The 25489-nt window shown below is 40.3% G+C and overlaps 1 protein-coding gene across 1 annotated transcript; it reads right to left on the reverse strand.

Annotated features, from left to right (window-relative positions):
* Nucleotides 1-794: 794 nt before the first annotated feature.
* Nucleotides 795-25377, reverse strand: CASP3 (caspase 3). Its single transcript, XM_068531957.1, has 8 exons — nucleotides 25281-25377; nucleotides 11254-11321; nucleotides 9057-9181; nucleotides 5435-5563; nucleotides 4929-5104; nucleotides 4467-4587; nucleotides 3040-3161; nucleotides 795-2554 (listed from the first exon to the last, which is right to left on the reverse strand). Exons 2-8 carry the CDS (start codon nucleotides 11304-11306, stop codon nucleotides 2396-2398), a joined length of 885 nt encoding a protein of 294 aa, XP_068388058.1. The 5' UTR covers nucleotides 11307-11321; nucleotides 25281-25377; the 3' UTR covers nucleotides 795-2395.
* Nucleotides 25378-25489: the final 112 nt, after the last annotated feature.

A 25489-nucleotide genomic window follows, 5' to 3' on the forward strand; every position in this document is an offset into this window, starting at 1 on the left:
ATTAGAATGGGCTCTACTGTCAACATACTACAGAACTATATCTTTAAAAGGGTCTTAAAGGAGTTATTCATGTCACCCTCTACTCCTTGGAAACAGGAATCCCCTAGTCCCAATTAGGAGAATTTTATTAGTTTTTTGACTTAAAAGTAATGTATATTCACTATAGAAATACTGGAAGAAATGTAAACCACTCATGTTTGCACTTTCTCATATTTCTTTTCTAAGTACATAAAACACAAAGGGGACTTCTTCCCCTGTCACAGCTCCTCTCCCAGAGCTGACCATCTGGGAACATCATAGGTTTTTTCCATCCCCCCCCCCCCCGCCCCAGTTCTTCCACCCACCCTCTGTTCGCCCTACTAAAAATTTATGGGTTGAAAATGATTAATTTCAGCAATATCCTTTATACTGTGCTACTCCCCATTCCTCAAAGCAAGGAAACAAACAAAAGTATGGTCATATTTAGGGGCTGTGATCTCTGCAAACTTAGCATCCTTCCTGGCACCACGGTAACTTTAAAAGTGGTCTTCTGAGAGGGACCTGGGAGAAAAGGAAGGCTGCTTATCCTATTCGGTAAGGTAATTTGCCACCATCTCAAAGTATTTGATTAAAGGGTCCTGTTGCATCTTCTCTGGCCCTTCCAAATCAAACGCTTGGTTAAAAATATTTCAATTTCAGTGAGTAGCACATCAGAAACAACAACAAGAAAAACTTGAATGTGATGGTAATTTTAAGTTAGAATTTATATTTGGAAATAAAAATTCATAGTAACAAATTTTTTATAAAATTGTCACGCAGGAACACACTTTAAGATACTTCATTGACTTAGAAAAAGTTATAGACATAGCCAAGACAAATAGCTCTCATTTATAAATGTGAGTTCCTTTCTTGTAGCAAAAGCAAGCTCACGGGAAATGGGAGACTGAAAACCAGCGGGACGCAGCGATGCAGGGACAGCCCAGCACCTCCTGAGCTAGGGGGCTCCTTGCCTGCTCTCCCCGGCTCGGGGCGGTGCTTCTGCTCCCCTCTGGCCTTCAGTTTCCCTGGGCACCAAAGGGGGGAAGACTGGATGACTGCTAACATCCTGGGTGCCATGGTCCTTTCATTCCAGAGAACCGTATACGATCATAACAGTATCATTCTCCTTTGATTATAAATGTCAACAAAATACCACTTAACATGCTCAAAAATTTTACCACAAAGAGTGCTATGATTTTTCCCATCCTTGGCAAAGGATGGTTGAGGGCCCATATTATTAGGCCACACTCACCGCTTATATTGGAAAATGAGGAAATGCTAATGAAATTGCTTTTATGGGCTGACACTCATGGATGGCAGAAAGGGACATTCCAGAAGGAGTCCCGGATTTGCTCTTCGGGAGTACTTCAGCTCCCAAAGCTTGGTGGCCAGGTGCAGACGTGGCCACACCCATGTCTGCGTGCAGTCTGTCAAGGTCACTGAGCACTTGTTAACGTTGAAGGGGAATGAGAGACCTCAGGATTTTCCCCCAACAACACTCCGAGCCTCTTGTAAATCATATTCGTATTCATACACTTAAGCATTAATTTACATACTTAATTTCTGACAGGCTGACAACTGCTGCAGCCCTTCTCCCCCTCGGTGTAAAGTGAGAAGTGAATTGTTATTCAGTGTATCCGGTACAGTGGTAATGGTGCTAGCTGTATTTTATATAATGTGCTATCTGCAGAAAGGCAGATAAGAATTTGATTTAACATCCAATTAAAAGCTGTCATTGAAAAAATTGAAAAAAAAAAAAGTGCTACAATTTTTATCGTGACTCTCACCATCTTCGGAAAATTTCCGTTTCAGAAGTTTGATTTGGTTCAGTTTCTTGGAGCTTCTTGCCTTGGGAGCATTGTCCACGCACACCAGTACCTATGAAGATAATTAGCCAGCATTCCTTTTCCTGAAGCCGTAGTCTAGGGCTCTGCCTTCATCACACAGGCTGCGCTGTGTCCCTGTTCAGGCTCAAGCCATCTTCTACTTACGAGTGCCCAGCTGATTGACTTACTGTTTCTTCCTCACACCTCGCTGTGTATTCTGTAAGTTGTATTTTAGTATGTTCCTATAGAATTTCTTCAATTCACGCTGCTATCAGTGTGATCAAAGTTTGAGGTTTTGCATAAGGGCCCTTCAGCTATTCTGTGGGTATGCGAGGCCCAGCAGCTGGTGGGAAGAGTTGCATTTCAGCACCTTATAGTCCTAACTCTGTCTCCCTCTATTAATGTTGCATTTAACCTGAGAGAGTCAACTTAGTTTTCTTGCATATTCTCAAGTAAAACATTTAGTTCCTTTTTCAATACTAAAGATGATTTTTTCTTTTTTTTTTAAACAACAAAGACATGCTCGGGACAGACATCACAACACCATGTGCTCAGATGAGTGATGTAAAAATACCATTGTCTTGTCTCCAAGTACTAATTCTAAGATCAAGGTCTTCAAGCATTTGACCGTGCACATGGACCACCAAGTTCGAGGATACATTATTCCACATCGTCATGTCTACGGTTTGACAAAAACCAGAACATGTTCTCTGAAACAAGAGCATTGTCAATATCACTGAAACACATTACAGCAATGTTTAAATTCTTCCATAATTCCTTGAAAATTTGTAGCACAGCATAATCACTAAAACTTGCTAATTATGAGAGCTGTTAATTTACAATCATTTCCTCTCATAATGACTGTACCATTATCCATTTTTATTTATTCTTAATTAAATTCAATTTCAACTACCTGATTGTGTTTGAGGTAGCTTCACAGTAGTTTTATTGCTACGAAAGTGACATGTTTCCATGTATCAGCGGGGGGATTAGATTAGATTTAAATGAGAGAGGAAAATATGGTTTATCAGTCACACCATTTCCTCACTTGGCATACAGATTAAAAAAAAAAAATCATCCATTTCTTCAGTGATTAAAAATACAGTTCTTTTGTGAGCATAGACACAATACAAGGAATCTGTTTCTTTGCGTGAAAAGTAGAATCAGTGGAAAAGGACTCGAATTCTATTGCTACCTTGCGGTTAACACGAGTGAGGATATGCATGAGCTCAAGCTTGTGAGCGCACTGCTTCAGCACCGCACAAAGTGCCTGGATGAACCAGGATCCGTCCTTGGAGTTTCGCCAGGAATAGTAACCTACAAGGCAAAATGTAACCAAAATATCATGCCTATCCAGTGTCAGCTGATGTAGTAAATTACGACACAATCATGAAGGTAAAAACAAGCACAAACATCCATAGGTGTTATCAGCCATAAAAAGGAAATAATAAATAAATGACACCTTTGATTCCAGGGGAAAACAAAACAAAAACCAAATGGGTGCTTTATGTATACCTCTGCTTTGACAAGGAAAAGAGTTGTGGACTAACTTCACCACTGAGTTACTGAGAATTTTACTTCCTGGGCTTCCTTCCAATAGGGAACAACAGGGTAACGTGCAGAAGATGCAAAAGCGAAGAAATAAAAAGGATCATTATAAGTAGCATCGTGTTGCGATCAGATTATTGGCTTATCCAAGAAATAACCTGCTTACATATGCACACACATTTGAGTGTCCTAAATTTGTCTACAGGGCATCTGAATAGAGTATAATAAACACATTATAGTATATTCAAAAGTCCAAAAAGGGGAAATAGTGTATTTATTGTTCTTCTCCCAGATTAACTATTGGATCCATTCCTTTTTTTCAGCTTTGCCGCGCGGCTTGTGGGACCTTAGTTCCCCGACCAGGGATCAAACCCGGGCCCGTGGCAGTGAAAGCACTGAGTCCTAACCACTGGACCGCCAGGGAATTCCCTGGATCCATTGCTTTTAATTTGAAAGTACTTTATCTGGAAAGACGCCTGGAGGTTAAAAGAAATCACATTGACTATATTTTAAAATGTAATACTGTTTAAAAATACATTTGCCCTATATTTCCAAACTTTGCGACACCCTGAGTTAGTTGTATAAGTAAACAACTGTATGATCAATAAATATTTATTTATATGATGACGCGTATAATACAACCACAAAAAAGTGGAGGTTGATAACCTCTTCATAAATCATTTTTAACTCTATTTTCCCTCATTACATTTCTACCTGCGCATATGCTATTCATGCTTATCCTTTCAATTTCCTATCTTCCAAAGAATTCCTGGAAAACGCAGTTCTCTCCTATTCCAGGAAGTGGGCAAAGCTCTGACTTGTCCTACGTTTTAATACAGTTTCCATGTGGTATTAAGTTCATGAATGACACTATGTAAGTATGCTTTCTTATAGATGCATATTTTCTAGCCCAACTTCGCTAAAGACAACTTTTTGAGACTTGCCTGTGGTTAAGGCACCCTAAAATACAGACAAGTTGGCTTTTTATGGATATCAGAATCATGGCAGCCTTTGGAACACACTCTCCGTTGTTTAAAATCTACATATAACGTTCAGTATGTGTAAGTTTCTTACCAGGTGCTGTAGAATATGCATACAAGAAGTCTGCCTCAACCGGTATTTTCTGACAGGCCATATCATCCTCAACACCACTGTCTGTCTCAATACCACAGTCCAGTTCTGTGCCTCGGCAAGCCTAGAGGTTAGAAAATAAACATTTATTTAAAAAGTTAAAAAAAAAAAGAAGAAAAAGAAACTAAACATTTATTTTAAAAAATATGTGTGTACATGCATCACTGTTATTTCTAAGAAATGCAAAGGCTCTGTAATAATTGATGTTAATTATGCAGAATCCTTTTGCTAGAAGTCTAAAATTAAAATTTATTCTCTATCTCCTAAGTGGTAGTTTAAATAAACAAAAAACTAACAATAGTTCAGTAGCTTCAGGGAAAAAAATAAATTTTTTTGATAATCCACAGTTGAGTAAATTAATCCCTAATGAATCCTCAATAACCAAGTTGCTCAGTTATATATTACCTGAATAATGAAAAGTTTAGGTTTTCCAGTTAGACTTATACAACAATCCCCTCTGAAGAAACCTGCTAATTTTTTCAGATCGACAGGTCCATTTGTTCCAAAAATTTTTCCTTCCTCGCCATGGCTTAGAAGCACACAAATAAAACTGCTCCTTTTGCTATGATCTTCTTTAGAAACTGGGAAAACGTTTACAAACAAGAAAAACAAACAGAAAACCAATGCAATTTTATTCAACCATCTCATATGTACTGTGTGGGAATAAGATGAAGAAACCTGAGAACAGAACTAAGAGATCGTGTAAACCCAACTTGGGGCAGAGCAACACACCTCAAACCACTCTAGGGAGCTGGTATGAATAACTTGTTTTACTTACATAAAATATATAGGGTAGGATTGTATACAGTTTAGTTCCACAATTCTCATGCTTTACTTTTATATGTGTATAATTACAGCTAGATTGTAACATAAATTGGACAACGAAGGTCATCCTGTTCATTATTTCTTACCACTGTACATTAATTCCAAAATTTCTTCACATGTAAGATCATTTTTATTCCTAACTTCATATTTCAAGTTCGTGAAGGTTTCCCAGAGGTTGGCTGCATCTACGTCTGTACCAGACCGACATGCCATCCCTTGAACAGAAAAAGTAACTTTTAGTTGCATTAAAAAAAAAAACATTTGACTTAACCTGGTGGCGCAGTGGTTAAGAATCTGCCTGCCAATGCAGGGGATACGGGTTCGAGCCCTGGTCCGGGAAGATCCCGCATGCCACGGAGCAACTAAGTCTGTGCACCACAACTACTGAGCCTGCACTCTAGAGCCCGTGAACCACAACTACTGAGCCCACATGCTGCAACTACTGAAGCCCGTGAACCACAACTACTGAGCCCACATGCTGCAACTACTGAAGCCCGTGCACCTCAAGCCCGTGCTCCGCAACAAGAGAAGCCACTGCCATGAGAAGCCCGCGCACCACAACTAGAGTAAGCTCGTGTGCAGCAACGAAGACCCAACGCAGCCAAAAATAAAAAATATATTAAAAAAAAAAAACAAAAAACAAACTGCTTTGAAATGAACTATTCAGTGATTCACACAATCCACAGTAAACTCTTCCTTGCAAATGCTAAGAAAATTCAATACTCTGATCGTGGTGACACAAAGTCTCTTTCATTTCGTAGCATATAAGACAGTTCATAACATAAACTGTTATAGTGCTACAGTCACAAAGACGTCTTTCACTGCTGCTTAGATAGTGAAAAACAAACTTAAATGCCTAACAAGAGAGGTTTGGTTAAATAAATTAAAAGTCATTTATATAATGGGATACTATATTGCCACTGAAATTTTGTAGACAAAATTTTGGTATGGGAAAATGGTCACTTAAAAAAAAAAGAATAGGATCCTACTTTAAAGAAAAAATTGTAAGTATATATATATATACACACACACACCCACACCCACATACATATTGTACATACACACACACATACCACCACACACACATATGTATCAATACACACCTCACAAACTTAGAGGAACTATTTCTTTGATTTCAAGTTCCCAACAATTCTAAGATACATTAGTACTTTCATAACACCTTTTCAGGAAAAACCCCACAAACCACTAGCCACTTTAGCACTGTTCATCAGGCATTCTGCTCTGTGTGGTCTCCATTAAGCCTTCTAACCACCATGAGACCGTTATCATGACTGGCTTCATTTGCACAGATGTGGGAGCACAGAGGAGTCCAGGAACTTGGACAAAGTACTGAAGCTGGTGTGCGGACTGTACCCAGGAGTCCTGGGCTTTCCTCATGCCTTTACAGCGCCTTCCACATACACGTACGGATTGACTGAACAGTGAATTCAGATTTAAAAATCCTAAAGTGCTGCCGGGGGAGGGCACACATTGAGTAAACTTAACACATATGCACAGAAAAAAGACTAGATGTTTCCAGCTCCAAATTATTGTTGATTATCTGAGTAGTGTCATTAGGAGTGATTTCAATTTTTCTTTTGCCACTCTGCAATTTCTGAAATGTATATTATGGCCATATATTATTTTTATAAAATTAAAGTAAGCTCATCAAGGTTTTGACATTGGAAAGGCTGAGGACGCCATGCAGCTGTGTGACAAGGTGACTGAATTCTGGTCCTGGTTTGTGAGCCACTTAGTAGTTGAACAGAAAATAACAGGCTGTCAGAGACGGTTGTGAGAAACTGACCTTCAAATTTCAAAGCAGAAAAGGGGCTCACTCTAAGGCTAAAGCCAGACTACAGGCCTAAGTATTTTTGGGGGGTGAGTAGAACAATTTCCACCCCCCCCCCTTTAAAGATAAGTAAGTACTCGGGATGTACTAGAGAGACAACGTACAACGTGATAAACATAATTAACACTGTTGTATGTTATATATGAAAGTTGTTAAGAGAGGAAATCCTAAGAGTTCTCATCACAAGGAAAAAAGCATTTTTCTAGCTCTTTAATGTTGTATCTGTTGGAGTTGATGGACGTTCACTAAACTTATTGTGATAATCATTTCATGATCTATGGAAGTCGAATCATTATGCTGTACACCTTAAACTTATAAGTGCTGTCTGTAAATTATATCTCAATAAAACTGGAAGGAAAAATAACTCCAGTAAGTTCAACAATGAAAAGTTCTATGGGACGAGGGCATTATAACTAGCAAAGTGAGGCAGAATACCTAAAGGTTGAAGGTGGTATCTCAACTTAGAGCCGAAAGCAATACAAATGGTGCCATTCAGGTTTAGACACTCATTTTCAACTACTTTTTCCTCACTCCTTATAATGAATCTAACATCAAATCCGGCTTATCTTTCCAGTGTAATCTGGCTTCTTTCCCTTTTCACCAGCACTCTGGTAGATAGCCTCCTAAACTGAATCAGCAGATTCTAGTTTCTTTAACTAAAATTAATTCTAATACGATTAATATGCAAATTCAAAGAATTATCACAGCACCAATTTAAAAATGAAAAATGAAGAAACAGCCAAAGTGTTCATTCATATGGTAAATTATGCAAGTCAAGTGAACGCTATATTTAGGGAATGGGATATTATATAATCATTAAAATAACAGATATGAAAATTATACAGCAACACATAAAATGCTTATATTACATTAAATGGAACAAGCAAAATACAAAATTGCTTACTATTATGGATAAAATTAAGCTTTGAAAGAAACTGTCAAGGAAAAATTATCAAGTAATACAGTAAGATGTTAAATAGCTTTTTAGGATCATGAGGGATTTTATTTTTTACATTCTCTTAAAAAAAACCTCTGAAAGTATTATTAGATTCAAGCCATACATAGTATAGAGACTGAGAAGGGGATCTGGTGATCAGGCTATGGTGAACCTAACAGCAACTTCTACAGAGCGGTTGAGGTAGAAACAGAGAAAACAGGATCAAAGGGATGGAAAGAAGTGAAGATGGCAAGTTTAAAGTACGTGTTTTTAAGATTTAGGGAAGGAGACAAAAATCAGATCAAAGCTTAAGAGGCAGCAGGGTAAAAGAAAGGTCTCTTTAAGGGTGGGGAGTCTGTCTTCTTTTCAGGGGAAGAAGAGAAAGTCAACAATGAATGAAGGCACAGGTGAAGTGGCACAGAAAGTGGATTCAGAGCACCAATGCTGAGTCCCAGTTCTGCTACTAAATCATCTGTGGGACTCTGTGGAAGGATTTTTAACCTTTCGGCATCTAATGGTGGTTAGTTTTCAGGGTTGCTCTAAGAATTAAATAAGACAATTTCTGTGAGGTGCCTTGCACAGTTCCTGGAATGGAAAAATACTTCTACTTACTATTTGTTGAGATCCTTCCATTAACATGAAAGAGGGAGCAGGAAGATAAAGAAGCAAGGGTTACACAGAAGTCAGGGCAGAAGAGATAAACATACAGATAGAAGAGGGAGAGATTTTGATGATGGGTAGAAGATTAAGAGTTCATGTTGAATTGTAGGACCCATAGGGTCCTGCTCTATCTCTACTTCATGGCTATTCTGTGTCATTAGTTTACTAACTAATAACATCAATTCTGTTTTTTATACTACACCAAATATAAATGGTACAAATACTTGTAAAGGATTAAAAACTATCTTATGATACATACCAGTACTTTCATGAAAGTTCTTATTATTAATTATTATACATAAACCCATTTCAGGATAATCCATTTTGTAACTATCATCCAAGGATATTCCAGAGTCCATTGATTTGCTTCCATGTAAGATCTTTCTGTTTGGAAATCAAACAACAGTTTACAAAGAGAGAAATGACCAATGCTGCTGTTCACATTAACACAACTTCTCTAACACATAAGAACAGTTAACATTTGTTGAATATAATATGCCAGGTTGTGTGCAACAGGCTTTACCTCACTAAAATTTCACAAAAACCCATTTCACAGATGAGGAAGTGACCACTATGAGGCTGATGTATGCAGATACAGTGTCAGACCCAAGGCGGAAAGCATCTGTTGAACTTCAGAGTTCAGACTTTTAATCTCCATATTTTGCCTTCCTCTAAATTTTATTAAAATTTCATCAAATACATTTTATACGTAAATTTTTAAAAACTTTCTAAAATATTTTATCCTTCAAAGTAAGAGTGAAATCATAAAAATTACCCTGAAGTGATAAGGAAATCAACAAAAGGCAACTATGACTCAAAACACAATATTTATCACAATTCCTAAATTGTTCCTTAAACCCTGTGCACTGAACAAACTAATAATTTATTGCTACATAGAATCACTGTTGTAAATAATTGAAAATACTTGTCTAAAGGTCACTTATCCAAAAACCTCTGTTATCTAGACCAGGGTCAAGAAACTTTTTCTCAAAGCGCCAAATATTAAGTATTTTAGGCTGGCTGGCTGTACAGACTCTGTTGCAGCCCACTCCATCCAGCTGGTGGAAGTCACCCAGGACAATATGTAAACGAATGGGTGTGGCTATGCTTCAATAAAACTTGACCAAAACAGGCTGCAAACCTGACCCTTGACCTGGACCAGGAATCAGGAAACAACAGCCAAACACTGATGCCTAACGTCCATGTACCCACACACTCAACCTGGGAATATTTCACGTTATATGCAATTCTAAAAATATTTTTGGAAAAGGATAGTAAATTACTATCTTTTAAAATAGTAAATTATGTTCTGTATGATAGGAAAAGGTAGGAAAATGTGTAAATCAGTTTAAAAGGGTTTAAAAAAAGGCAAGAAACCTCTAAAATGAGACTGCCTTTCAAAAGGTTAATTTCTAGGCAAATTCCTTTGCTAAACAAATATTGCAAAACTCTTTATTGGTAACTTGTTAATAGTTCTGCTGTAACAGTATTGTTTACTACTAAAATTAGTTTATAATTCCCTGGGTGGTCCAGAATAATAATACTGGACCCCAGAAATAAACTTTTAGAATTAAATGTACCACAAGAGATCCCAAATGGATAATAACAGACATGAATTAAGAGTGTTTGGGGACTTCCCTGGCGGCGCAGTGGTTGAGAGTCTGCCTGCCAATGCAGGGGACATGGGTTCAAGCCCTGGTCTGGGAAGATCCCACATGCCGCGGAGCAACTGGGCCCGTGAGCCACAACTACTGAGCCTGCGTGTCTGGAGCCTGTGCTCTGTAACAAGAGAGGCCGCGATAGCGAGGCCCGTGCTCCGCGATGAAGAGTGGCCCCCACTCGCCGCAACTAGAGAAAGCCCTTGTACAGAAACGAAGACCCAACACACCCATAAATAAATAAATAAACTAAAAAAAAAAAAAAAAAAAAAAAAGAGTGTTTGAGTTCTATCTTTTCCCTTTCTCCATCTGCTGGTTATTGGAAGCATTAATGAGCAGAATATTCCAAAAAGGAAGACTGAGACAAAGGGTAAAAGATAATCTATAACCAGGCAATTCTTCCCCAGACTGAGAACTGGCATTTTATTTTAGCCTTAAAGCTCACAAATAAACAGGAGGCCAAAAAACTCCCCCAAACACAAAACCTCTCATCCTGCACAGAGGTTCGGAAGGTGCATCTGCCTCTCCTGGGTCATCCTTCTGCTACGAGGGCAGGGTTTCTGACTACACGTCAGGCACCCTCCAACCTCCCCGCAGTTCCGTGAAAGTTTTATTTTAAAGAGGAGATTCAGAGAGGATAATTTAACATGTGTATAGACATGCAGCTGTCACATGAGGTAGGAAGTCATCTGGGCCTCTCTGGCTTGAAAGCCCATATTCTTTCTGCTTCCTCAAAGTTTGCTGTATTACATACACCCATCTTTCTCTGCTTGTATGAGATTCCATTTAAATACTCACGTCTCTGAAGTTTTAATGGATTTTGAATCCACTGAATTTTCATTGTTCTCCATGGATACTCTTATTAACTAGAATATAAAGAAAATAGATGTTAATCAAAATCAGTCATTATAAGATCACTGCATTAATTATTCCAATGATTATTTATCTAAATAAACACACTATATGGATATTTTCATATTAGCAGTACCATCACTCTCCCAGCTTCACCTCTACTGTTCAAGGCTTCTGTGAGTCAAACCTGAGAACAATCCTTTGTAAAGGTATGTATAAGGTCGCCCATTTCTCAATCTCTTTCGTTTTTAATTGAGCTATGAAGTACACATAGTGCACAGATAGGAAGTGTGCAGCCTGATACATTTTTACATTTGGATACCCCACCAGATCAAGATACACACCGCAACTTGTTTCTATTACAACAGATCTGGTCATTGGTAAGAACTCTGCCTTCCAACTCAACACAGTTAAAACAAAAACCAAAAACGGTATACCTCACATAACACTATTCTACGATGCTTAGATTCCCAAGAGATTCAGCACCAGGAAGTTCCAAACCTCCACATAATCTTTACTCTTAAACTAGACATGAAAATCCCACTTTCTCATTTAAGGTGGTGGACCGGCTTTAGGAAACCTGGAAGTAAAAACTAAAGTTCCTGCTTTCATTCTTCTGTCAGACAATTCTGTTTACCTCCCACAGTGAGTGAGTCCTAATCAAAGCAGCTCTCACTTACGGAGCATTTATTATACAGCAGGTACTGTGCTAGGCATCTTATCTTTTATTTTCCCAACAATCTGAAAAGTCAGGAAACCCAACTCCTAGTGATTAAGTGACTTTGTCCACAGACGCAAAGCTTAGTGATGGAGGCCCTCTTCTTCCCACTCTTCCCTACTGCCTCTGAAGAAGCCAGTTCCTTACTACCTGTCTGGAGTTCTACCATGTCTTCTCTAGCTTCCCCAAAGCAAAGGTACTTCATGTGGCCTCCCTAAATAAAGAATACAGAAAAACAAGGACAGAAAATTTTTCTCCAGCCTCTAGAAGTCCTGCCTATCTCAAAAATTCCAATCAAAATAGAACTTTTAACCTAACTCCCATGCTAAAATCAGACATCTTAAAAAGAATACACACCCCATCAACAGGACTCACTCAACCACAAAAGCCTTTACAGAAAGTCCTCGGCTCCCTCCCCCTTTTTAAATTTAAATTTTTAAAATTGTGATAAAATATACATAAAATCTGTCATTTTAACCATTTTTAAGTGTACAGTTCAGTGACATTAAGGACAGTCACAGTGTTGTATAAACATCACCACCATCCATTTCCATAACTTTTTTATCTTCCCACACTTCCCCGTTACCAAAGTCCCCCCTTTCAAGGTCTCTTGAAAATTAAGGAGACATCTCTTCTCTTCTCCAAAGCTCAGTTCCTTCCTCCTCTGTCCCTAAGTACTGTCTGCACCTATCGTGGGGGAAGATGGAGAAAAAAATATGGAGAGTAAGTGTCACCATTTTGGAACCACCGAAGGGGGTAGCGTTTCACCTTCTCTCAAAGTCAGTCTTTGCTGTGCATTTCTACAAAAGCTCTTTGCTTTTCTATCATCTTACTTCCTGCGGTTTTTCTAGAAATCTAAGGGAGGACGCTGTGTACAACTGGGATGAAGCATCTTGCAGTCGATGAGCAAATACTTCGTGAGCACATGCTTTGTGCCAGGCGCCATTCTAGGCTCTAGGACAGAGTGGAAGACAAAATTGCTACCTTCAAGAAACTTTCATTCTAGAGAGGAAGAAGAATTACAGACTGATAAGATTTCAGATACTGATAGGGGCTATGAAGGAAATAAAATAGGGTAGAGTAATAGAGAGACTGGTAGTGTGAGCTACTTTTTAGCTGAGGAGGCTGGGAAAGCCATCTCTGCGGTGACATTGACAGAAAGAGCTAAATGACATAGAGGCCACCCAGACAGGCTGCCTTGCTGGGGAAAGGTCCGAAGTACAAAGGCCCTGAAAGAGTTTCGTGTATTCATGGTGCAGGAAAGAAAACCAGTTTGACTAGTGCGTGGAAAAGGAAGGGAAGGAGTGAAGGGAATTGAAGTGGGAAAGGCAAGATCATATAGGGCCTTAGGAGCCAAGAGGAGCTTTGATTCTATCCTTACTGCAAGAAGGAGAAACCACTGGAGTGCTTGAAGCAGAGGAGGGACAGCATGCTTTAAAAAGATCACTCTAGCTGCTGAGTGGAGAATCCACTGCGGAAGCACAGAGGCCAATGAGAAGCCCTCTGGAATAGTCCCGGAAAGAGATGATAAAGTTTGGACTACGGTTAAATAGTGGATATAGGTAATTAAGAGTCTGGAACTCGGGGAGAGAGCAGGGCTGGAGATATACTGGGGCACTCTGATGATTAGAGGGTTACTGGAGGAAGTGGAGCTAGCAGGAGACTAAAGAGAAGTGAGTGAAACGGGGGGAAATCAGGTAGCTGGGGTGTACCAAAATATGCAGAAGTCTTCCAAAGAGTGTTTGATCATTTCAGATGTTGCTAAGAGGTCATTTCAGCTGAGGACAGAAGACCATTAGCTTTGGCAAGAAAGTTATGGGCATAGTGGGAATTGTCAGGAAAAATTGTCCCAGACTTGGAAATGGGCGAAAGAAATTACTGGATGTTATTTCAGGGTGGTACTAGGCATTGGCTAGAGAAAGCTTGGGGATTATCCGATTTTACAGGGTGTCTTTTGTTTTCATTTTAAGACTTTATTATTTTTTAAAAAATTTTTCTGGAGTATAGTTGATTTACAATGTTGTGTTAGTTTCAGGTGCACAGCAAAGTGAATCAGTTATACGTATACATATATCCATTCTTTTTTAGATTCTTTTCCCATATAGGCCATTACAGAGTATTGAGTAGAGTTCCCTGTGCTATACAGTAGGTCCTTATTAGTTGTCTATATATAGTAGTATATATATGTCAATCCCAATCTCCCATTTATCCCTCCCCTAACCCGTAACCATAAGTTTGTTTTCTATACCTGTGACTCTATTTCCGATTTGTAGATAAGTTCGTTTGTATAGGGTGTCCTCTTTTGACTGACCTTCTCCTGACTAGGCTATTTTACAACTTTGTAGGAAGTTAAGCCACAAAAAATGGAAGCCATGCAGATGATTCTTATTGATAGCAATGAAAACAAGTTTTGTCTTGTAATGATGTAACGGATTTGCAACTTGTAGAAAAGATGACCCTCCCAAATTACACTTTATTGCCCTATAGGGTATTAACCAGTTTTGCTTCTATTAGCAAATTCATTTCATTATACCCAACCATTTACATCTATGTTTATTGTTCAAAGTCTCCTTTGAACTGGTCCTAACAACGGACTGGTTCTATTATCAATTAATTGAATAAAATGTTGGACATATTTTATATGTACACAACAGTCAAATTTCATACTTTTTGAAAAGTATACTTTAAAAGGATCAATGTTGCTGCAGTGGGTTGAGGAGAAAATGGGAAAAGAAAAATGAGTAAAGACAACAAAAGTGAGTCAACATGGTTTTACCGTGAAGGGGCAAGGAGAGGGGATGGTAGCTGAAAGGGGACCAGGGGTAGAGGACATTCCTTGTTTGGCTTGGTTTTAAAGATGAGCCATTTAAAGCATGATTTTATGCTGATGAGAATGATCCACAGAAAGTGAGAAATTAATAAGGCAAGAGGAGAAAAAGAGCGAAGTTCTTGGAGGGATGAGGGGGGTCTGTGAATCTAGCTCACATATGGGGAGGTATTAGCCTCAGATAAGAACAAGTGAGGGCTCATCCACTATAATAACGCAAGGAAGACAAATTATTTGGACACAGCGTATGAAGGCTGGCGAACTGGACGCAAGGAGGACGAGGCACTTCTCACGTGATGGCACCCATTTCCTCTCTGTTTAGAAGAGAGAACTTTGAGACAAAAATCCCCAAATGTCCTATCTATACCTTCATGAGTACTTATGCATGCATTTTACCAAGTAATACAAAACCTAATCATGCATACGTCTAGCAGAGCTGTGTGAGACAGGCATTCCCAGACATGAGTAGAAGGGACGTAAATTGGTATCACCTCCCGAAACATGTCCCTCCCACACCCCTCAATAAAAGGCTTGACATCTGCTCTAGGAAACTTACACTTCTAAGAATGCAGCCTCAGGAAAAAACTCTAGGGATAAGGGAGAGGAGGGAAGGGGAAGGATATGTATTACTCATCAAAATATTGAAAAGCTGTGCAGAGAAATAGTGAAGTCATGGTGTATCCAATACACTGGTTCTATAGTATCTTTTACCTTTTAACCTGTTTATTAACAGTGGCTATCTCTGGGTGATGGCATCACTGGCAACTTAATTACTCCTTAATATTTTTCTATATTTTCTATATTTTCTATAATGTCTACTTTTTTTAAGTTAGGAAACTGTAGTAAACATTATTTTATAAAATAATATCTTCCAACAATGGTAGACTATACCAACCAGTATTGTGTTAGCCAGTTTCAACTCTCAGCCCTGTTTCGAGAGCGATAAAAATAGTGGTACTTTACTACTATGAAAGCAGCAACCCTTCCTTGACTGCTGTGTACCACGTCCCAGTCTATCTGTCTTTCTCTTCTTCTTTCATATGTATAATAAACACATTAATAGGCACATGGAAATCTCAAACTTCCTTCAACCATAAATACAGAGGCCAACTTGCCCCAACGCAAGTCAAAATAATTATCCATCCGTGGTTGAAAAACAAAGTTGTTAACTTGACTAATTGAGAGAACAGTACAGGTTGGCTAACAATTCTGGAAATGCAGGCAGATACATAATAAATGGCTTATTGATATTATATTATAATCCATGAGAAAATAGTGTTATTTATGTTTCAAGACTTTCTGGCCAGCCTGTGGAAAATCTGGAGTGAAAACACAGTGGGATGGGAAAAAAGACTTAATAAAATTTCTGAAGGTGAACCCAGAACCCCTGCCAGTGTCTTTCTGGCCCCAGGGTTTTGCCTCAAATTGGCGCTTTGAATGAGTTTGCCAAATGTAGGGTGCACAGTAGCTGTTCAGGAACCCCTAAAGGCTGCTATGTTCCCACCAATGATCAAGGGCATAAGACGTCTTACCAAACACTTCTGCAACAGCGCAGTGATTCTTGGACTGAAATACTAACTTCTAACAATCTTTTATTTCTTGCCAACAATAAAGCTGTGGGACAAGGCGATTCTATCCTTAAGACCGGTAATAGAAGGTTTAGATTTAAACAGTGGCAAGCTTTCCAGAATTTTAAAATACAGTTGACTCTTGAACAACTCAGGTTTGAACTCTACAGGTCCACTTACACATGGATTTTTTTTTTTTTTTAAACACGTGGATTTTTAAAAATAGCAAATACTACATCACTACACCATCTGAGGTTAGCTGAATCCATGGATACAGAACCATGGCTGTGGAGTGCCAACTAAAAATTATACACTCAGGTTTTCGACTATAGGGAGGGTCCCCTAACCCCTCTTTGTTCAAGAGTCAATTGCATTTGGCTTCTTGGTTCATACCAAGGTTAAGATGTAACCTAAATATAAGGTGACTTTCAAGTAGTCATTTCCTTTTCATACATTTAATCAACTTTCTTTAACCAAATCATTTTTAAAAGTTAAAAACGTTTCAGCCTGATTAGCCTTAATACAAGTACTTGTCATTAATAATTTCCATATTAGACATCAAATAGACAATTTTGTTTCAGAAGGTACTTGATGGCTGAAAGAAAAAAAAATCTGAATTTTTAAAGACTAGTATTTAAAACAGTTTCTCTGATAAGGATTTCTCAGGAACAAATACTATGATGTATTTTGTTCCCTTTGTGTGGTTTTTTTTTTTTTTTTTTACCAATGACGACTTTATGAAGTCATGTGTCAGGGTCAACAAACTCACACTTTTACATAAACAAGAAATAAACCCCTTCCTTTAAAGTCTTTCACAGAATCATACCTGATCCACCATGCCAGAATTAATCTCTTCCACCTATATATTTACTTAGCATGTAATTAGAACCCTTCTTGTATTTTCATTTTATCCTGTTTTGGATTGTTTTTTTAAAAAGATTTATTTATTTATTTATTTTTGGCTGCACTGGGTCTTCATTGCTGCACACGGGCTTTCTCTAGTTGCGGTGAGCAGGGGCTACTCTTCATTGCAGTGCATGGGCTTCTCATTGCGGTGGCTTCTCTTCCTGCGGAGCACGGGCTCTAGGCCCTTGGACTTCAGTAGTTGTGGTGCACGGGCCTAGTTGCTCCGTGACATGTGGGATCTTCCCAGACCAGGGCTCGAACCCGTGTCCCTTGCATTGGCAGGCGGATTCTTAACCACTGTGCCACCAGGGAAGTCCTGGATTGCTTTTTATGTGTGTGTATTTGTTACTCTCATAACACTATGACACAGTGATGGTTTTTCCTCTCTCAATTCCACCAATCAGCAACTAGCATGCTATATTCCGGTCCCACTGGATTCTTTGAACGGTTTAAAAATAATTTTCTCTCAGGGTCTTCACATTTGCTATTCCCACTACCCGGAATACTAGTCTCACTGATGTATTATGTTATATAATATTATATAATATGACTTATTTCGCTCAGGTCTCTATTGAAAGGTCACCTCTCCCAGATGTCTTCCCTCATCCTATTTCACTTTCTTTACTCTGCTGATATGCAATCAACAAGGATCCTGGAGCCGAAATCTTGAGGAATTGCTGAGACAGAAAGTAGGAAATATCAGGGAAAGATTCCTGAGGTGATGGGAATGATTTTGGGAAACTGAGCTGAGAGAACATAGGTAGAAGTGGAAGGAAGGGGAATTTTAGGGTCATCTCTTGGTGGGCTGCATTTGGAGCAGTTGAGGGATTGTCCCTTTCTTTTCTTATGGTTGGCTGAATAGTGAGTAGTCAGAGTACTTCCCCACAGGTTTTAAGGAAAAAAAGTGTACATTGAAACCTGGTAAACAGAGTACCCACATTAGCAAATAACACAAACTGGAGTTTGGCATCCAACTTGTTTGCCAAACTCAACTGATTTGGCACCTAAACTCTGAAGATAAGTCCAGCCATTCCAGTGCCCCATCACAAGCAACACAGGCAGACAGAAAAAGAGAATAACCAAGAATCATTGACTGTTCAAGAAAAACTGACACCATGAAAGAGACACCAAACTCAACAAAAATATTAAAACAAACAGAAAAAGAAGTAATTATGAGTTTTTCTGAGGCTACTGTGTGTAATTTAAAAACTAGAAACACTGGAAATCAGCGAGAAGGCAGATAATGACTAGAACAAAAAAGTCATTGCTCAGTTTTGGGTTTCAAAAGAGATTTAAATTCCAAGACTGAGACAATGGTTTGAAAGCCAAACATATTTGACTTTAGTTGAAAGAAAAGGTTGTCTGCTGCCAGTGTCCTTGTCCTCAAGGTGAGACACAGCCGCCCCCTGCCTCTGCAGGAGACCCTCCACCACTAGCAGGTAGGCCTGGCTCAGTCTCCTATGGGGTCACTGCTCCTTCCCCTGGGTCCCCATGCGAACACTACTTTGTGTGTGCCCTCCAAGAGTGGAGTCTCTGTTTCCCCCAGTCCTGTCAGCTGACCTTCACATACTACTGAAAATTTATATAATGATAAATAAAATCCTCACTGCATCAGACTTGCGCACATTTGCTTTCTGCTTGTCACCACCTGCTTCTCCCACATGAAAGCACCAAATCCACACACTTGGGAGCAGAGCTTTGGTTCCTGCAGAGCTTACTTAAGAGTTACACTCAGCATTACCTCACCTCCATTAGCTAATGCCTGGCTGAATATAAGTTATTCTGGACATGGTGATCTCATCTCAGAAGGATAAAAAAAATTGTCCCCCAAGGGAAAAAGTGCCCTATATGATGACGAGAGTTTAAGTTCTTAGAACACTTTCGTTTGACAAAACACAAATAGGAAAATATACAATAGGGGCTTAAAAAATATATTGTGTGTGTGTGTGTATACATTTTATATATATATATGTATATATATGTATATATACATATATATATATGATGAATTACTACTCGGCCAGAAAAAAGAATGAAATTTTCAATAAATCCATAGAAACAGAAAGTAAATTAGTGGCTGCCTAAGTTTAGGGGTTTGGATAGAGATTGGGGATGACTGCTAATGGTTATGAGGTTTCTTTTGGGGTGATAAAAATGTTCTAAAATTGGTTGTGGTGATGGATACATTACCCTGTGAATATACTAAAAACCATTGAATTCTATAGTTTAAATTGATAAACTGTGTAGTATGTGAATTATGTCTCAATAAAGCTATTTAAAACATAAAAAAAAAAATAATAAAAATAACAAATATATTGTAGCCCCGCAATGGACTTAACACTAATTGTTTCTTACTGTACTGAGTATGTAATTCTTTCCATCAATTCAGGATGCTGATGATAATAAATTTCTAAACATATATTGGATCCCAGAGAAGTTCTAAGTAGATAAATTGACATTAGATGGCAACCTGGAACCTGCGTCTTAGAATCAGGTCTCTGAGTTCCTAGATCCCTTTAATACTTGCCACTGAAGCTACAACAGTCAGATTTTTCAAAAGTTAAAAAATGTTGTCAGTACAAATTTACTGTCACTCTAAAATACATAAGCATTTCAGGCTGTGTTTTCCTAAAGTGAAAAGTTGCAATGATTTCCCAGTTTTTATTGTGGTTTGCCAACTAAAGGGACTGTTGCATAATGCAATAATGAAGTTAAGCAGAATAAATTATCTACAGAGTTCGAAGAGAGGAATAAAAATTAATTTCTAAAATTGAAATTTCTATATGAAGTTACAAAGTATCAACATTTTAGGAAAAAACACCCAACAACAACCTGTTATTAAAAATGGCTTGAGGACTTCCCTGGTGGTGCAGTGGTTAAGAATCTGCCTGCCAATGCAGGGGACAGAGGTTCGAGCCCTGGTCTGGGAAGACCCCACATGCCGCGGAGCAACTAAGCCCATGCGCCACAACTACTGAGACTGCGTCTAGAGCCCACACACCACAACTACTGAGCCTGCGTGCCACAACTACTGAAGCCCATGCGCCTAGAGCCCGTGCTCCGCAACAAGAGAAGCCACCGCAATGAGAAGCCTGCGCACCACAACGAAGAGTAGCCCTGCTGGCCACAACTAGAGAAAGCCCATGCTCAGCAACAAAGACCCAACGCAGCCACAAATAAATAAATAAATAAATTTATTTTTTTTAAAAAATGGCTTGAAAGTTGTGCCTATAGTAGAGATTTCAAAATGAGATATTAAATTAGGATAACCAGTTTACGTTATTCCTACTTAGTTAACCTGTCACCCATCAGTGGGTTGTTCTTGGTGCCTGTCCTATAAGGAAACTGAGGTAAGGTCTAAAACCTGGTCTTTGCCCTACCAAACGGGTTTTAAATCTCAAAATGAGACATAAGAACCAACATCACTCACTTCTGAATCATCTCCACAAATACGAGTCTCTTCAAAAAAATTATACGTAAAAATTTACCAAAACAGGTAGCCAAAGAAAAGCCCAAAGAATCATAACACAATATGTGATTTGAGTGTTGTGTACTAACAGGTCCTCTTACTGTTGGCTAATAGGGGCTAGACTCTGAGCTAAAAGGTACATTTATCTATGCATGTATTCATTATTTACGTATTTCTAGTTAGTCCTTCCAACGATGTTTCGAGGCATAATGAGATTTCCATTTTATAGTTCAGTTGACTGAGGCTGAAAGCAGTTAAGTAACTTTTAAATGGCAGAGCCTGGATTCAAACTCAGATCTGTCAGCTTCCCACACTTCTACATGGCTTAGTTCTACATAGGAGGGGTAGTGCTATCAGTAATTTCAAGAAAGGAAACAAAAATCCATAACCTAGAAACACTAAGATGAGAGAGGAAGCATACAAAAACATGATAGAAACTGACTGCAAGGACAGTGAAATAGTATAAAGTGCACTCACTCCAACTCACGAAGAAACCAGGAATGATGTTTATGGTGTTTGGGGTGCCACTGGGTAATTTACTTCTAAAAGTAAAATTACTCACAAAATATGAATAACTTTCATATTAAGCATTTAGGATGTCATTAAGACACTTTTTTCTATGTCTCTATTTGCCTCTAAAGGAGAGGTGAAGCCTTTTCACTATGACTTGTGGGGAGATTATTCAGTCCTCCCTCAGTATCCATGGAAGACTGGTTCTAGGACACCCCCCTTCCTCCTCCTTCCAGGGATACCAAAATCTGCAGATGCTCAAGTCCTTTATGTACAATGGTGTAGGAGAATTGGCCCTCCATATCTGGTTAAGAACCTACAGACAAGGAGGGTGGCTCATACTTTGGCCAAAGAACTTGAAAAACATCAGGATTATATTTATTACCAATCAGAGAGGACAAAGTCTCAAAAGCAGTCATGTTTCCAGATTTGGTAAGTGAAACAGAAAGAAGAAAATACTTTTTTCACAACAGTTTGGATAAGAGGAGATTTCTGCTGTGACGTACTAGAGGTTTTATTGAAATCATTTCCCATCTGGTCCCTGCATTTCTTTGGGAAGAGTCACCAAACTGGATATTGTCATTGGGCCTGCTAAAAGTCAGACTTTTAATATTTATTTTGTAATAAAGGCGGAATCTCACACATGGCAAGTAAAATTAAATACAGAAGAAACTTAAATAAGTTCAGTTGTGCCACACAAACAAAACCATTCTTTCTTTTTCTCTGGCAAGGACCACACCACTAGGAAGACACAGACAGGAGGGCTTCCCCACTACTCAAAGCCACAAGCCAGAAAGGACACAATGCTTACTAAGTGCAAGGGGCCCGTTTCCCCTCACCTGAAGTCTTGTCCTAAGATGGTATCTCTGGAGGGGCAGAAGGAGAAATGGGAAAGTCCTTGCAGACCTAAATACTGTGTTATGAAATAAATGTAGAATGAAGGATCTTGGATGCCTTTTATAAAAACTATAGATAACCTGTAAGGCCTCCTCCCTCCCACTGAGAGTCACTCCTCTGTAGAAGTGATTCAGTTTTACAACCACCTGCCAGAGAAGGTCTGAAACTGCGAAAAGCCAGGGTCAGTAGTATTTATTTATTTGTCATTTGTGCCATAACAATTGACTGAACACCAACTGTGTGCAGTCGTAAACCCTGAGTGTTTGAAGTAGTGGAGACCAAGATTCTACCCCTATGTGTGACTTGCACCAGAGCTCACTGTATTCAAAAGTGGCTCAACAAGACAGATGCCAGTGTTCAGTACAAAATAGATAACTTTATTTTATTCTACCCTAATGCAGAAACTCTATAAGCAACTTGAAGATCAAAATAGGCAGAGAATTAACAACATTACTTAGAGATTTACAAGGTACTGTCACAGACATTATCTCATTTTATCCCTATAATAACCCTGCGAGGTATGTATATTACTCCTGCCTAATTTATGGATGAAATAGGAAGTGTTGCCCTGTGGATGTGGCCTCGGGTCCTATGACAGCAGCGTACCTATCCCCCTCCATTACATTTGTATTTGTTAAATGTGTACACAACAGTATCTAACAGTCTAAGAATTCCACATCTTTTTTTTAGATCCAACACCACTGCTTCCCATCTTTGAGACAGAGCCTAAGGAACTATCTGATACTAGGCACCAGAACTGACCTAATGCCATTCATGAAACTAAAGACTGCTTTCCAGCATCAGAAGGGGGATGAAGCAATAGGAGATTGTGTTAAATTGGATTTGAAAGCAAAACTGAAAAAAAACTTTATAATCGCCTCTATCAGATGTCAGTCTCTTAAAATCACAGGAGGCAAGACTTTTTTTTCAGGAAAGCAAAAGCAAATCTGATGTAATTGGATACAATGTTTCACTTCTTTCTTACTGGGAACAGGTTTTATTGCTACACTCCAATAAACTGTTCATTCCTTCATTCATTAAAACACATTCTAACTTTCAAAAGCCTCCACTGCAAAAGCGTAAAGCAAAACCATCAGGTTGGGATAGGGGTGATTTAAGCTTTGTATTTCATTCTTAGAGATCACGTAACTACAATATATTCAAAGTGGCTGAGCGCATTTTGACACAGGCTGGTCTATGCAGCTTGCTTAGCACCTCCTAATACGATCCTGCATACACACATTGTTACAGCAACTCTGCATTTCACCTCTACCATTCCTTTCTAGTCCGCATCATTTAATTATAATTTGCTAAGCAACCTTAAAATAGTTTTTTTTTCTACATAGGGCATAATTATTAAAAAGCATAATACTGTAGTATTGGCATTCATTTGTGCCAGGCCCCAAATATGGGGAAAGACAATACGGAACAAGATAACGAGAAAAACACAGTTCCTTGTGGAATTTGCTTAGGAGCTAATAGGGGAGAGCGTAAAAATAAGCAACTGTAAAGGATATGACACTTTCCTCTTAGGATGAGACGGATGTCAAAGGAACACATAATAGATAGACTTAACCTTGAAATGTTTAATGAGAACAGAAACATAAATAGGAGTTCCTCAAGCAAGTGTGTGGTGACGGGAAGAGAGAGGTAATGCAAGAGTGTTCCAGGCAGAGAACAGTTAGTGTTAAGATCAGCATGGCTGTGCAGAAAGTGAAACGGTGCCATAATGAAAGATAAGGCAGGGGAAGGGGACCAAGGAGCCAACCTATGCTTGGCTTTGTTAACCGTGTTAAGGGACTGGGTTATCCTATGACCAAAGGAACAGCTTTCTGGATTTTTATTCTGTAAAGATCCCTCAGCCTGTGCTATAAAGAATGGACTGGAGAGGGGCCAGAGGGGCCTCCTGTAGGCAGGTAAGAGCTTAGGGTGGCTTAAATCTGAGATGGAGAGAAGGGGCCAGATCCAGTGGATATTTAGGAGGGCCAGGAGGCTTCGTGGCTAACTGGAGGAGCCAGGAGAGGAAGCTGATAAGGTTGGTTCCCAGTTTCTTGGCTTGGGAGCCACTTATTGAGAACTGGGAAACAGGCAGCTGCCTTGGGAAGTAAGGCTTGAGAGCACAGCCACTGAAAACAAGAGTGACTAAGGCACTCTTATTCAACATGCGCTGAGGGGATTTCAAAGCCTAAGGGATTTGGGCCATGGATACATAGTCACCCGCAGGAGCTAGAAGGATGCATGGAGGCCTTCAGGTCTGAAAGTGAATAGGAGTTTAATACTTGAAACTACCTCTTTGGAAAGCGGAGTCACCCGTCAACCTGATAAAATCTAGACAAAGAAGGCAGCAGAGACCAAATCCTCACCAGCAATGGGAGGATAAGCCCTGAGGGCCAGAGCCCTTAGGACAGAGCCAGCCCGCCTCCTGCCCTCAGGTCATCTTTTCTCCGCGCCCAGCCTCCTCACCTCCTTCCCGATTAAAATTTCAGCCTTCGATCCCCGCTGCCTCCCGCTCCCGGGTCCGACCTCCTAACCCCCGGCCTCAGCGCCCCCGCCTGGGCCTCCCGCGCCTCTCCTCCCCCGGCTCAGCGACCCGTGTCAAGCCTCCTGCTACCAGGCTTCAGCGAGCCGACCCGGGTCTCCCGACACCCCCCATTCTCGGCCCGGCCACTTGTCCCCCGGGCTCGGCGTCTCCGGCTGGGTCTCCGCTCCCCAGCCTCCCGCTGTCCGCCCGCCACATCCCACGCGGGTCTCCCACCACCCCCGGCCCAGCCTCTCGATCCTCGGTCCGGCTCCCCCGTCCCCCAGGCTCGGCGTCTCCAGCCGGATCTCCGCTCCGCGGCCCGGCCTCCCGTCCCCGGGCCGGGTCTCTCGATCTGCGGGCTTCAGGGCTCGTCCCCGCCCCCGTTGTCGCGCCAAAACAAAGGATCCGCCGTCCGGACAAGGCCCGTCTCCTCCGTCTCCCCGGGGCAGCTGCAGGCCGGTGCAGGCCCCCGGGGCAGGCGCTGAGCTTGGGAGAGAGGAGGGAACCAGCCCAGGGCCTATGGCACCAAAGCGAGAAGCGTCGAGGGCATAGCTCACCTCTCAGCCCACACGCCGCAGCCACCGGCTCGCTCTGCTGGGCTCGATTACTGCTCTGCTTCCGCCGCAGCCGCGCTCAGAGGTAGGCGCCCGAGCAGGCCCCTCCCCGCTCTGGCCCCACCCCGGCCCCGCCCCTCAGCTCTGCGAGCTCCGCGACGCGCCGACACGTCCTTCAGGCCCCGGCTCCCCCCGCCCGAGAACACCGCCCC

The sequence above is a fragment of the Eschrichtius robustus genome, chromosome 21, assembly GCF_028021215.1.
Source record: "Eschrichtius robustus isolate mEscRob2 chromosome 21, mEscRob2.pri, whole genome shotgun sequence".
NCBI lineage: Eukaryota > Metazoa > Chordata > Mammalia > Artiodactyla > Eschrichtiidae > Eschrichtius > Eschrichtius robustus.